This window comes from Kryptolebias marmoratus, linkage group LG20 (genome assembly GCF_001649575.2).
Source record: "Kryptolebias marmoratus isolate JLee-2015 linkage group LG20, ASM164957v2, whole genome shotgun sequence".
NCBI lineage: Eukaryota > Metazoa > Chordata > Actinopteri > Cyprinodontiformes > Rivulidae > Kryptolebias > Kryptolebias marmoratus.
Genome location: NC_051449.1, coordinates 6,243,218 through 6,258,117, shown reverse-complemented (window position 1 = coordinate 6,258,117; position 14,900 = coordinate 6,243,218). Strand labels below are relative to the sequence as shown.

Sequence of the window (14,900 nt, the reverse complement as noted above, 5' to 3'; positions counted from 1 at the left end):
AACTTTGACTCTACTCCCAAGGCGATGCTGTGGCGTTTGGGGGAGTTTTTACCATAGAAGGAGAAGAGGAGTTAAGCTTGGTTTCCTGTGGGAGGGTTCTGATTTCTCTCACTCCTCTTCTGATTCACTCTGTCTTTATTTGTTTCTCCCCACCGTCTCTTTCTTCCTCTCCTTGTTACACCCTCATCCCCTGTTCTCAAAGCTGAATAAGTTTCACCAAGTAAAAACTTTCACTAAATTAAGGGCCTAGAATTTCTTAAAGGAGCGCATGTTGTCCTGTTCCTTCCATGCTAGAGTTTTAGGCAAAAAAAAACATTTTATCGTGAGCAGTTTTTATCCAGATTTTCAAATGACACAAAACACAATCTTGTGCAAAAATGTAAGATGTGTTAGCACTAAGAGTATATATGACTATCTGCTACTACCACACTAAATTTAGCTGAATATCTGTAAACTTATAGCCTTTTTTGGGTTGCTAAGGTTGATTAACTGTGGCAAACTTTTAGAATTAGGTTGACTCAAATGTTAATCAGTTGTAGATGTAAAAATAGTGAATATTTTCTGGTAGTTTGATTAAAATCCATCCAGTGGTTCATGAAACATTTTGCTAGCAAAGTGAGTTGACTCCAATAGTTTAAAATGTATAAAAACAGATCTTACAGTATGTTTTGGGCATGACTCTCAGCTATAAGCATACCAAGTTTTAACTCATTATCTGTAAAAATGGCTGCGTTGTTGCCATTTTTGTGTTTTGCACACCCATGGCAGCCATTTTGAATTGGGTCAACTCCAAAAGTTAATCAGTTATAGATGCAGATTCGGTAGTTACTTTCTGAGAGTTTTGTTCAATTCTGTCTGGCAGTTCATGAGATATTTTGCTAACAATATGGACAAATGAACCCAGACATGTGCAAAAACATAATTGGCCTTTGGCCTTCTGTGGCAAGTGATAAATGTTGCATCAAATTGTGATCATTGAAAAGTGCAGACAGTACTCAGACAAGCCAAAAAAAAGTTCAAAGTCATTAAAGTAAAGTTCAATGTCATGATGTAAGCATGTAAGCTTTACAGCCATCAAACCGTTTTTACTTTCAGAAAAAACAAATTGGAAATTTCTTCTTCTACTGAAGAAAATTCTCACTTTCATCTTACACTAAAATCTGGCTCTTTAAAAGGAAAGGAAAGATTTGTGCGTCTAGAATTTCCTGCAGTACAACTTGATAGGTTTCTTCGGGGAGGCTTCTGGAAAGCCAAATATTTAAAACACACATACAGAGAATATTTCAGGAGTTTGTGTGACATGGTTAAAATAGTTCTTTAAGTATCTGTTGATGTGATATGGTGTTCAAACAAACGTCCTTCATCAACTTGTGCATTTACAAGTCAGACTAAACTAAGAAAATAACATTCCTTTTAGTTTCTTGAAGATGCATTTTCCAGATAAAGAAAGTGTTTTGTTTTTTTATAAGGAACATTTAGTTTTCAGAGCTTAAAATTCCTTATTCTCTTATCTTTTATTCAAATGTTCCTGAATGCCAAGCTAGTATATATGTAAAGAACTATACTAAGATTATATCCCGCAATAACATCAATGCAACATGAAAAAAAAAAATGATGCATTTGTTAGAGCTTATCTTTAACTGTCGCTTGAATATTTGCTACACAATCACTGTGCTGTTCTCTGCATTTCCTTATATTCTTTATTTTTAGCCTGGACAGCTGGCACAGAGGAGCTGGAGGCAAGCAGACAAGTTCACCAGAGCTGATGTCATCAACAAACACAAACAAACACATGAATGGCTCTGATTTTACGCTGAGAGCAAGCCTTCATTGCAAAATATGGACTGAAATGTCAATATGTGGTTTCTATGTCCTGCTTTTCATCTCATTTGTGTTTTTATCTCAATTTCCAACTCAAAAGGGAGCCGTCCTGTTTTCAAACACCTCATACCTGGATTCAGTCTGTGAAGTCTGGTAATTTTGTTTAATTGTTCACTTCACAAATCTCCGGAGAAACTGATCTAAATAAGTCTGTCAAACCAGCAGTAATTCAGAGGATCTTAATTTCAGTGGTCCTGTGGTTTGTCTCTGCAGCTCCGCCTGCCTGCTATAGATCACACGCAGACAACATTCTTCCCTCTAAATTTTCTTTGGCTGGAATATTTTCCATCCAGCCTTTTCTCTTTCAGTGCTAGAATGAAAGCTATGTCGTTTCTAACCAACTCTGGTATTAACATCAATTTGAAAATTCCTAAGTAAGAGCACAGACGTATAGATGGACCAAAAAGAAAAGAAGAAAAAACAAAAAGAAGGACCTCAATGATGACTGAATTCTGGATCTTTTTCTACCTTCTTCTTTGCATTTCTTCTCCAAACAAGGACATTGCTTAAATATCATTGAGTTTTTTTTACCAAGGAGCCTTTGAGAGGTGAAGTTTAGATTAGGAGAAGAGGAGCGGGGGGTGGGGGGCAGGAGTCAAGGCAGGGAGTGGCAGAAGGGGTGAACGGGTGAGAAAGGGCCGTCACTGGGGACGGGAGCTGCCTCCAAAACCTCCAGTCAAGTTTAAATCCCACAGACTCTCAGTTTGCATCCTCCTCTCGTCTCCTCTGCATCTGCTCATCGCGCTCCACCATCAACCTTCCGAGGGCTCCTCTGAGGCGTCTTCCTCCGAAGCAAAAAAAGAAAATAAAACTCTCCTTTTGCCCGCAGGACACTGAGCACCGACAGCCACCATGGAGGCCATCAAGAAGAAGATGCAGATGCTGAAGTTGGACAAGGAGAACGCCATCGACAGGGCGGAGCAGGCAGAGACAGACAAGAAGGGTGCGGAGGACAAATGCAAGCAGGTGAGACACTCACAAGATGGACAACATCCTTTAAACTTTAATAAACTAAATTTAGTTGCATTGTCTTAATATACATAATAAAACTTTTGGAAAAATGGTTGAATTCAAGACATTTTCACTATTCATTTTTAGTTTACTCCAATAAGAATAACAATTTTCAAGAAACTGTCTACTAATATGGGCAATCCCATATTTTTTGTCTAAATATTGGATATTTTGACATACAATTAAATAAATAAACCTTACAGAATGAAGTTATATGGATGTTATGAGGTCAAGAATATGTTCTTTTTATATATATTGTGATTTATTGTCTTTACAACAATAATATGAGGGTTTTTTTACATCTTTTGCTAACCTAAATATTATCATGATGCTCAGGTATCATAATATAAATACATATTTTTTTTAAATAGATCAATATTTTATGGAAAGAAAGAAATTTGTAAATTTAACATGTGAGCTCAAAATATCAGTGTTTAAATCAATTTAAATAATAATTTGGTCTAAAATACTGAAAAGAGCTCGATTAAAATTCATGTAAAAACTGTTTGGAGTCAACAAAAATGTCAAGCTTTTTTTTTTCTGAATTAAAGTGAGCAGCTGATTCTGAGTCCCATAGCAGAGAGAAAAAAGTGAAGGATGTCCACAGGGAACTGAAGCGGCCTCTCCATGACTGCTGAATCCAGAGTGAATTCACAGAATTATATGAAGTTAGAGAAGTGCTGCTGCAGAAAACAAAACACCTCATTTCTCCTTTTTTGTCTGTGTTGCTTAGCATCCTTATCTGAACTGAGGTCTGAAAAGAAAATGCCGCAGATCTCAAGAGTCCATATTTGGTGCTGCTCTGCTCGAGCCTCTGTGCGCTTGATATTTCCACGCCTGACTTAATGGCAACGTGCTTATCCCATTTGATACAAACAAAGTAGAATCTGGAGATTTGTGGTTTCCAAAAAGAGGCAATTATTACGGCACAGTTGGAGGTGGTACCGTCATTATGGTCGGGAGCTGAAGAGGCTCACAGAAAGCCAAGATCAACATTAAAGCAAGTGGAAAGAATCCTCCCTCTGGTGCTGTAATCGTGTCCTCACAGAGCTCAAGCGGTGACACTTGTCACTGGCACTGCGCATATGGACCCTCATCATGTCTTGTGCATTGGTGAGAAGTCAGCATGAAATCCAAGAAGATTATGCAGAGCTCTTCAATTCATTAACATAGCCAAGATGCAAGAGGAGCAAAGAGGCCCTTTCTTTGCTATTTTTGGCAAAATGAGTCGAACACCAGGGTGCAGTCGGGCTGACAGGAAACACTGAAAATATACAAAGACGAATGTGTAATATAAGCATCTTATTACACAGAATGTCAGACTCTGACTCCAGCAATAATTAGAGGAGTGGGTCACCCAAATTGCAAAAGAATTCAAAAAATTTAGGGGATGTGCATGTTTTCAGAAAGAATGCCCCAGTTAGTCTTGATAAACCACAGACAGTGTGGTAAATGGTTCCCATTCACTGAACTGTTGACAGCATGATAAATTACAGAGAGCAGTGGTAAAACTTTGCTTTTTATCCATGAAATATCACAGCTATATCCAGATGGATTGTCCTACATTATTGTACTGGCATTCTTGTTTTGTTGAAGTTTGAGTTTTAATTAAATCCAGACCTTTCACATTTAGTCTTAACACGATTTCTGCTGGACTTTTAACTGGAAGCATCACAAATTAAAGTTTATTTTGCTTATTTTGGAAATCAATCCAAAATTACAAAACAAAATCAGCAGCAGCCACACCATATTTTAGATCAGTATCTGTAAAATTGACTGAGTTATCGCCATTTTTGTGACTCTGAAGGTCAGTTGGCCGTGGCAGCCATCTTGACCCATGTTGACATGTTAATCAGTTATTCGTGTACACCTAATGATTCCTTTTTGCAAGTTTCATTAAAATTTGTCCAGGGATTCATGAGATAATGTGGTAGCAAACAAACACATGCACGCACAGACACGAGAAAAAAAACATTTTCATCTGCCTCTCTCTTTTAGCGCCAGGTGATAATAACTTGTTGGGTTTCTGAATTAAAATCGCTTTTTTTTTCTCCTCTCAGCTGGAGGATGAGCTGCTTGCTCTGCAGAAAAAGCTGAAGGGAACGGAGGACGAGCTGGACAAGTTCTCCGAGGCCTTGAAGGATGCGCAGGAGAAACTGGAACTGTCTGAGAAGAAGGCCACAGATGTGAGTTAACCACAGTTAAGAAACCATCTGAAAGGCATTATTCACATTACACTGCCACCGCAACCTTCTAGGTTTCTCTCCAACGCAGCATCGATATCCGCTCTCGCAGATGGACTTAACTAAATATCAGTCCATGACTGCAAAGAAAGGAGCAACAGAGACGAGAAGTTGTTCGCTGGTGAAATTTTATTTAAATAATTAAACTATCATCTTGCTCAGACTTGAATCTGCTGCTTTCACAATTGAGGTTTGTTTGGTTAATGTGACAAAAAAATAGTAAAAGCAAGATTAAGCCATTCCATTTTGTTTCATAGCAATACATGGTATAATAAAATCAGAAAATACAGTTAATAAGTGGCCACTAGAATCTAAAACTCATTCCTTTGTTCTGTAATTCAGCTTTGTTGACCTAGAAAAGCCCAAATGAGTCATCAAATGGCGGAGCTGTATCTTTCAACCCAGACAGAGCTGAGGAACAGTAAGTTAGTTGTTGCTCACTGAGCTCCGTAACCGAACTATTTCTCAGGCACAGACAAAACTTGGCCAGCCTGTAGTCGACCAGGAATCCCAGGAATGCAGCTTGAGCAAACAGAGAACCCCACGCTGCAGTGTCTAATGAAATCAATGCTTTGGCCTTTTTTGGGGTGGAGATATTAGTCTTACACCACACACAATGATTAAAGGTCTTTAGCATAGACGTTTCTGTTGTGTGTTTACTACTCAGACATTGTTTTCTATGAAATATCAATCAGTTAAATCAGAAGCTAATTTAAATAAATGCAAGGATTAAAAGAAAAAATAACTGGACTTGGTTCAATCTGTTGTAGCAAAGTCATAGCACGGAGATAAATCTTAAAAACTTGGGTCTGATTACCTTGAACTCAAAGGATGAACTAATCTTGTGTCGACATTTAAGAAACTTAGCAAAAAAACGATGTTAAACTGGATCTAAGCTCCTTGTCACAAATACAGTTTGTTCCCATTTCTTTAGTTGGCTCCATGAATAATAACAAAAATAACACAGTTTGAAAGATTTAGCACCAACATTATGAATCCCTAAAGAGCTATGAGCTGAAAACCTGGCCTACTGTAGATAATCAAATGGAAATTCAGGCATCTCAGGTCCTGTTTCAGGTCTTCTCATTTCTCAAAAAACACGACTTTCAGATTCTGTTCATTTGCCTCAGATGGTTTTATTTTTTAGGCCAAACACTTTTGTCCTCCACTTAACCAGAAGCAGGTGAGATTTTTTTTTAAAGTTAAACCATTTAAGGAGGTCTGCGGGGTTAAAAGGGTTAACAGATGACATCAGGTGCTTTTTTTTCTTCTTCTTCTTCAGGCTGAGCCACTTTTTCTTTCTCTCCTGTTGTTGTGGGGAGCTGATGCATGAAAGGTCAGGAAGGGGGAATAAATCCAGGCTTTGCTTTGAAGAAAAGAGGAGGAGGAGGCAGAAGGGGGCGCTGAAGGAATGTTTTGCGACCCTTATGGCTGCGGGTCATGTCTCCAAACAAATCAATTTACATTCCAAGCCAGTGTGCAGGTCAACAACCCCTGTTGAATGGGATTACTGCAGCCCCACCTCATTCCCTGACCCCTCCCAACTCTTCAGTCAAATCTCTGAGCCTTTATTACGTGTTACAGTGTTCCTCCTTGCTTAACTCGAACAGCCTTTCCTCTTTGTTGCAATCAGACCTGATCAGAAATGATTCACGTTGCATGAATTACTCATACAGGGCTTCACTTCCGGTCTGAATTCCTACAATCCAAGCAGGAAAAAGGCAGCATGTGCAGCACTTTCCCATATAAGTCCAGCAGCCTTCCTCTCACACATAAAACAGCAAAAAGTCATGGGTTATTTTGATAACTCAGTTGCTGGGTTGGTTTTACAAAATACTGGGTCAAAAGGTTTGACCAAGTGTTTAGGAAATAAGGACATAACAATGACTGGACAGGGTGGTGCAGATGAAGAAGGTACTTTTTTGTCTTGAGAATAAACCGCACAAAAAGTAAGAAAATGTGTGTTTGTTTCATTATTTCTTTACTGTAACAATGCTTCTTGGCAATAATCTTTTACTGTTATACAACCTGTTTATTTCCCCTAAATGGTGCCACATTTGTTTGGAAAATACATTTGTAGGTTGAGCAGCAGAGTTGAGTATGTGGATAGTGACCATGAAAAATTTGGCAAATCTTCTCTGCCAGTGCCAAAGAACTTATTCTGCTATTGACTTTTGTTTGGAGCTTCTGGTGCCCCAGGTGCTGACAATCAGGTGCATGACTGGTGCACATGTAAGCAAACAGTGGCAACCCCACATCTCCACACAGTCTGGGACCAAACTCTATCCTCCAAGAGGATGACATTCGCCCCCACAGAGAGGGAATTTGGGAGTACAGAGGATGGAATGGCCTGTCTGCAGTCTTGACCTCGACCCCACTGAACACCTGTGGATGTGCTGTTTGCTCAGAGTGACCAACACAACAACATTGGCTGTCTAATGACAAATGCTGGTTAGAGGCCGTCCCACAGAAGTGACCAAGCCGGTGAGCAGCATGTAAAGGAGGTGCCCGGCTGCCAGGCAGGCATGCTATGGAGGACCCTGTTTGTTAAGTGAATAAAATTGTTAAATGGCAGATATGTTTGGTTTCTCTAGTCTTCAGTCCTCCAATCCAAAACTCAACTCTGCTGCTCAGCCCACAAATGCATTTTCCCTAACAAATATGGCGCCAGTTAAAGGGGAAATCAACAGGCTTTCCAGAAATAACATTTATGGACAAGACATTTTGTTGCAACAAAGAAAAAATAAACTAAACACAAATTTCCTTACTTTTTGCACTAAGTATATTCATTTGTAAGATGCCATTTCTACTAAGAATAATGTTGTCAAGGAAAACGAATAACTGCATTAAAAAAAATAAGAGTATGTCAGTTTTGCTACTTTTAACTTTTAGCTAATGTTTTGCACCTTTGAGCAAGCCTTTTGCTACTTTTAGCTTTTAGCTAGGCATTTTTCTACTTCTACCTACTATTTTGCTAATTCTAGGTAGCATTTGGCTAGCATTTTGCTCCTTTTTTCATAATAAGTAAAGGTAAGATGGTAAAACCAACTTGTAAGATATTTAACCTGGGTTGGCTATGTAAATAACTTTGATTTGCACAAGTCAGTTAGGTTGTTTTCCTAAAACAACATAGTTAGCTGATGCTAATAGCGGTTAGCACCAACTAACAAGCATCAACCCAATTATATACTAACCTACATTTTGGATTTTTCTTTGTTATTGAACTTTTACTAGCTCTAATTCAACAAATGAGTTATTTTAACTCAGTTTTAAGGTAGAAAACTGTGCTCTGTGTGTAACTGATGAGTTTAAACTACCCGGGGTTGGCTCGGTCCAAATTTGGGTTATAAATTGGGTTGGTTTGAACCCAGCAGTTTTTAGTGTGGCGACATTACGCACCTTCCTTTGTGTGGAGGAGGAAAACCTCAGTTCCTTCCCCTCCTGAACGCCGTGACGTCACCTCACCCAGGCGTCTTCACGGGATTGGAGGATCTCGTCATAAATTTCCTGAAAACTCCCAGCCCTTTTTTTTTCTTGCCCCAACCCATCCCATCCCAGCTCTGCACATTTCCTGCCAGAGGAAAAGGAAGGAGAAAAAAACTTTTTTTCTCAGAGCTTGAAAGTTCAGCCCAAACCACCATCTAAGCCGATCCTTCTTGGGGCTCTTCTCTTTTTGTTTCCTTTATTATTATCATTTTGTCGTTGGTTTTGTAAAAAAAAAACAAAAAAAAAAACCCGAAATAATCGAAACCATGGAGATGGTAAAGAAGAAAATCCAAACTCTGCAGCTGCAAGTTGATGAGGCTGAAGAACGCGCACTGGGGATACAAAGGGATCTGGACGGAGAACGGGAACTGCGCGAAAAAGTGAGATTATTTATAATTTCATCCAGATTTGACCGCATCTTTTTACTGAGAACTAAAGGATCTACATTCAGGACCACAGTTACGGATAATGATGCGCAGAAAACACTCGTATTAAGGCGTTTAAAGCTGTTCTAAAGGGTCGCAGTTAATTTTAGCTGCTTTTAGTTGCGTTATTATCGACATTTCTTTGGTTTTGTTCAGCTGTTATCTAACTTTCAGCCCGCCCCAAAACCCACTGAAACACCCTGAAATGCAACGAGCCTCCTTTAGGATTTTCAACTGCCTAAACATACAGAAAATGCACGTTTATAACCAAAGCAATGCTGCGATTTATTATCGCCCGCCGCCTGACTTGAAGGCGCGACGATAATGTTGTGTCTCTGTGTTCACAGTTAGCAAAATATCTCACGATCCAGTCGACGGATTTGAACGAAACTCTCAGAAAGTAATGGCTGGATGAGCATCTAGACTTGAGGGACTTTTGGAGTCAATCCCATTCAAGATGGCCGCCACAGCTAAGCGACCTTAGCAAACGCATAAATGGCTGTGGCTCAGTCAGTTTTACAGATATTGAGCCCAAATTCGGTGTGGTGGTAGCTGAGAGTCATCCCCAAACCATACTCTGAGCTCTACACTTTACGCTAGATATTTAGCTAAAACTTTTGTTTTAAATGTTGATGTCCACTTTGTCAAATACCTCATGAACCACTGGGCCTATTTTAATGAAACTCTCAGAAAGCAATCATCGGATGGACATCTACAGCTCATTATAATTTGGAGTCACCCCAATTCAAGATGGCCACCGCAGCTAATCACTATTAGCTCAAAAATGGCTAGAATTTGGTCCATTTTACACACACTGAGCTAAAATTCAGAGTTGTTGTAGTTGAGAGTCATCCTCAACTCATACTCAACATTAACGTGTCTCGTGAGATGTCATGGAAGTCGGCGGCGATATGCATTCATTCTAGGAATGCTAGGCCTTTAATTTTCCACAGCAACAGTTTCAAACACCCAGAAGTCTTTGTTCCGCTTTGACTCTTTTATACCATTTGACTCGAAGCCTGTCTGAATTAAGGAGCTCTAATCCTTCCTCGTCCTCTTCCTCCTCTTCAGCACACAGGAAGAAGAGAACAGACATGGTTATCTGAGATATCGGCCCGCCAGGAAACAGGAGCCAGCTGTGACATTTCAGAGTTTTCAGGGTTAAATCGTCTCTCCTGTTTTCTCCCGCTGTCAGCACGTTTTCAAAGTGTCTGCTCAGGCTGCAAAGTCCACAGCTTGTTATAGCTGCTAAAGGTGAACCTGGCTGCTCCCAGGAGAAACGCAGAACAGGGATCAGTCGTGATCGATCAGGGACAGCTCAGTCAGTCCTCTGTTTGTTCTTGAGCAACAAACTGAACTCCACGTCGCCTCCCAGTTTGTTTCTCAGTGGGAAATTTCTTCAGACCAAAATGCATGTAATGAAAGCTTGAAGCAGGGCAGATCAGGCCTCTTTCTGCAAGTTGGGACAAATCAGAGTCAGGGTTTGAACATTGGCATGAACATGCCTTCAGATCTGGAATCTTATCAAAAGTTGCACAAATAAGGAGCATATTACTTCCTGACTCCACACTTCGTATGTTTCTGTACATAATGTATACAATGCACTGTCTTGTAAATTAGACAATTTGTGTTCATTATAGTTGTAATATCAATGTGCACAATATTAACATCACAAAGGACTATTTAGACCACAGTAAATCATAGGCTATTACGATTGTAACAGTATATTTACCAAACCAGTGGAGTCTCAAAGGTCTTGAAGCCCACACTTAGTTTAGATGGTAGTGCTTGAGATGCTAAAGTGCATGTAAAGTGTTATGATTACTTTTATAATAGAACAGAAAAAGAAGAGTAAAGAAAGTATGATTTTATCACAACTGATGTTGTCATTTCAATAATATCCCATGTTTTCTAGTATTGTGCAGCCTTAGTTCTTTGACTCAGTATGTCCGTCCGTCCATCCATCCTTTCGCCTGCTGTGGTCGGGTTGTGGAGGCAACAGGTTTTTTCACTCTCCAGCTCCTCCTGGACGATCCCAAAGTGTTTGTTCCCAGACCTGAGAGGATACATAATCCCTCCAACCAGTTCTAGACCTCCAGGGGGAGGAGCCCAGGAGGCATCCTAATCAAAAGACCCTACGAAAGAAGCTCATTTTAGGTGGTGTATCCACATTACACTGGCAGCCTTACCCTGGAGAGGGAAACTGGGGCACCTTCCTGGAGCCAGACTTGTGGGACTTGTGTGTGTGTGTGTGTGTGTGTGTGTGTGTGGGGGGGGGGTTCTATCTAGTGAGCACCTGGCGGTCGAGCCTTGGCTCCTGGGGCTCCACAGGGCCAAGCTCTGAAAAACTACAAGGAGCCGTCAAGGCTGGGTGTGATGCAAGCCGAGTGGCAGGCAAGGGCGTGGCCCTGGGCTTGCTGATTCCTGGCAATTCTTGTTCTTAAAAGTCTTACAGTGTAGTATTTTAAAACTTAAATGGTAAAAAAGAATTTGCTAAATTACATCCTAAAATTGATTTTTTTCCCCGCACTTTTCTGGTGTCAAAACTGAGCTATGTTGTCACAGTAATACACAAAACCCTCCGAGCATCATGATGTTTCACTAATTCTTATCTCCATACAAAGTTTTATGAGTTTTAAGGCATATTTGTCTTTTAAACATGGAATTTTATCACAAAAATCATAAGAAAACAGCTTATATATCACTATATGTTAAACATATATCCTGTAGTTGAAGTTATGTCCTTCCTGTCTGACCTCTGACCTCTCTCTGTCTCTCTTCCTCTGTGTGGCTAAAGGCTGAAGGTGAAGTGGCATCTCTGAACCGACGCATCCAGCTGGTGGAGGAGGAATTGGACCGAGCTCAGGAGAGACTGGCCACAGCCCTGCAGAAACTGGAGGAGGCTGAGAAGGCGGCAGATGAGAGTGAAAGGTGACGATCTGCAGGGAGCTGAACTTTTAAAGGCTGTACTACACAGCCTCACATCCTTAACTAGTACTATTTTGATGTTAACCAGACTGAATTGCAAAGAGCATCAGAACCAAAACAAGCAAACACTCGTATTAAGAAACTACTTGAATGTTTCACATTTTCACTGAAATTGGTGAGGAAAAGCTAATGAGCTGAAGTAGGTTATCTTAGCAGCAAAATCACACATTCCTAACTTAATTTTATCAAAAGTTTAGACTGAAAGACAAGTCTACCACAAGTTTCATTGCTTTATTAAGTTGAGGCTGTTGAACTAAAGGCTGTGTATCTTTCTCACCTTCAGAGGCATGAAGGTAATTGAGAACAGAGCCATGAAAGACGAGGAGAAGATGGAGATTCAGGAAATGCAACTCAAAGAGGCCAAACACATCGCTGAGGAGGCCGACCGCAAATACGAGGAGGTACAGAACTGGACATTTGGTTATTTTAAACAGCTCTGACGTTATTTTATGTTTTTTTGCTTTTCTGTAATTCTGCGTCTTTTTGACAACAGGTTGCTCGCAAGCTGGTGATCCTGGAGGGGGACCTGGAGAGGGCAGAAGAGAGGGCAGAAATCGCTGAAGCGTAAGCACAATCTCAATGAAAAAATAAAATCACAGGCAGGCTTTATTCAGCTATAACAAATGCATAATGTTTATTTCTTTCTCTGCTCCTGCAGTAAGTGCAACGACTTGGAGGAAGAGCTCAAAAACGTCACCAACAACCTGAAGTCTCTAGAGGCTCAGTCTGATAAGGTGAAGCTTCTCTCAGCTTCACACATTTACACTCATACCATCACTTATCAGTTTTTAAAAAAGACTAATAAACACTAATGATAATATAACAGATATTCAATCGAAGTAAAATAATTAAACTATTCATTTTTTGTTTTGTTTAGTACTCTGAGAAGGAAGATAAGTACGAAGAGGAGATTAAAGTCCTGAATGACAGACTTAAGGAGGTAAATTTACATTTTTTGAGTCGTTTTTGTTCTTATGGTTTGTATCTGGATGATTAACATGTATTGTTTTTGTTTTACAAAGGCAGAAACTCGTGCAGAATTTGCAGAAAGGACAGTGGCGAAGCTTGAAAAGACCATAGATGACTTAGAAGGTACACTTTCCTTCAAATATTTTTATTTCCAATCCAATATGCTTCCTTCTTTACTGGCCATTTGCTTTAATAATTTCTATAATAAGGATCTGATCTGATTTCCATTCCTTTTTCTTTTCTCCTTTTCCTTGGTCCTCTGAACCTCTTCATGCTGCTTTCTGTGTGACCTCTGACCTGCAGACGAGTTGTACACTCAGAAGCTGAAATACAAGGCTATCAGCGAGGAGCTGGATCATGCCCTCAATGATATGAATACCTTGTGAAGCTTTCATTTGGCTTTTCATGTCTTTACTCTCTGTTTGCTTCCCTTTGCTTTCTTAGAAAAACTTGGTCTCTTCTCCCTTTACTCTCACTGCTGTTTGCTTGTTTTGCGCTAAACTGAAGCACAATAAAAACATTTTTTCCTCTTTTATTCCTCCATCTTCTGTTTCCTGTCCACCATAAAAACTAGACTTATTGGTTTATATATTTAACTGTATTATATTTATTGAAAGAATGAGTAAGATCTTTTGAAGTGGGGTTTTGCAGGAAGGTTATGAACGAATAATACTTAAGCTGTTGTAGATTTGAAGAAACTCAACAAGCTAATGGTGGCTTGGAGACCAAAGACTAAAGACATTCAAAGTGGACTGCTGCCATCTTAAAACTACTCCAATCTCAAAACATTCATAATAGTTAATGCAAAAATTATTTTATAAACTTTTACATTATTGTCAGTTTTGCATTACACATTTATTCCAGCAGAAATCTATATAATATTCCTACAGGAAGTGACCCAGGTTTCACAGATAGTGCTTTAAAAAAAATAAAAACATAATTCTGTGTAAATCACCATGTAATGTGAAAGTGACAGGGGTGTAATAGTTTATAAAATAGTGTTCATGAAACCTTTGAGACTGGACTAGCTGTTAGCTCATCAGTCTGGTCAAAATGAAACTTTCTCCAAACTGAGGCTGTTCAAAGAGCTGTCTACAAGAGGTAAGATATTAATTGTTCATAACCTTTTCACAGAACCCCCCCCCCCTTTAGAAGCTCTGAACTGTTTATTTAATGTCTCGCATGGCTTAACACATATGAGATAATTTATTGGCTCTGACAAGTTGTTATAGTTTCCATCTGCTGCTCCTTTTTTATTGCAGAGAACCTTTCACAAGCTAAAGAGGAAAACGTAGGAATGCACCAAGTCCTGGACCAAACTCTGCTGGAGCTCAATAACTTGTAAAACATCAAACAGAACATCCAGTAAAAAGAGAAACAAACTTTGTTTTTTGTAAGAGAAATTTTCTACATCATGCCATTTGTTCTTGTAATTTCACTCCTTCCTTTGACTGTTAAACACATGTAGCCCATTTATGTATTTATGGTTCTTTTGTTTCTTTTTCTTTTTTTTAAGATTTTGGGTCCAAACAGTTTCAGTATTGGTGCTAGAAATTGTGTTTTAGACCAAAACTCCAAGCACAAATAAAGCTCACGATGATGTCAGTCAACGTTGTCCTTGCTGATGATGATGATGAGTGTTTGTGGCCTTTCTGTGAGTGCTGTTCTGCACATTTTGTTTCTGTGACCCTGAGGCAATTTCAACACTTAACTATGAAGTGTAGCAGAAAAACAGAAAGAGCTCATAGGGAACTTGCGTGTATCAACATGCAACATGTTTTCTGTAAGAGACTGAAAATGCTGTTAAAAGTTACGTAATCTTATGGCACTGATTTCTGATTTTGTCATGAGATATACATCATTTATCGTCAGTTCAAACCAGAAAAACTTAAAATAG

At 39.4% G+C, this 14,900-nt stretch overlaps 1 protein-coding gene across 4 annotated transcripts; it reads left to right on the top strand.

The window, feature by feature from the left end:
* Nucleotides 1–2,502: 2,502 nt before the first annotated feature.
* tpm4b (tropomyosin 4b) lies at nucleotides 2,503–14,613 on the top strand. 4 transcript variants are annotated; one of them, XM_017411063.3, is made up of 9 exons: nucleotides 2,503–2,847; nucleotides 4,953–5,078; nucleotides 11,844–11,977; nucleotides 12,318–12,435; nucleotides 12,528–12,598; nucleotides 12,693–12,768; nucleotides 12,912–12,974; nucleotides 13,057–13,126; nucleotides 13,307–13,538. In XM_017411063.3, exons 1-9 carry the CDS (start codon nucleotides 2,734–2,736, stop codon nucleotides 13,387–13,389), a joined length of 855 nt encoding a protein of 284 aa, XP_017266552.1. In that variant the 5' UTR covers nucleotides 2,503–2,733; the 3' UTR covers nucleotides 13,390–13,538. The 4 variants fall into 4 exon arrangements, with proteins under 4 accessions (XP_017266552.1, XP_017266551.1, XP_017266554.1 ...); XM_017411062.3 differs by lacking the exon at nucleotides 13,307–13,538 and adding an exon at nucleotides 14,266–14,613 and having other exon boundaries at nucleotides 2,513–2,847; XM_017411065.3 differs by lacking the exons at nucleotides 2,503–2,847; nucleotides 4,953–5,078 and adding an exon at nucleotides 8,701–9,001.
* Nucleotides 14,614–14,900: the final 287 nt, after the last annotated feature.

Bases quoted from the DNA above. Each gene is read 5' to 3' on its own strand.
- tpm4b (XM_017411062.3), top strand. From the start codon at position 2,734: ATGGAGGCCATCAAGAAGAAGATGCAGATGCTGAAGTTGGACAAGGAG. The intron at 12,599-12,692 runs GTAAGCACAATC...CTGCTCCTGCAG, and splicing joins AGGGCAGAAATCGCTGAAGC to TAAGTGCAACGACTTGGAGG. The intron at 12,769-12,911 runs GTGAAGCTTCTC...TGTTTTGTTTAG, and splicing joins TAGAGGCTCAGTCTGATAAG to TACTCTGAGAAGGAAGATAA.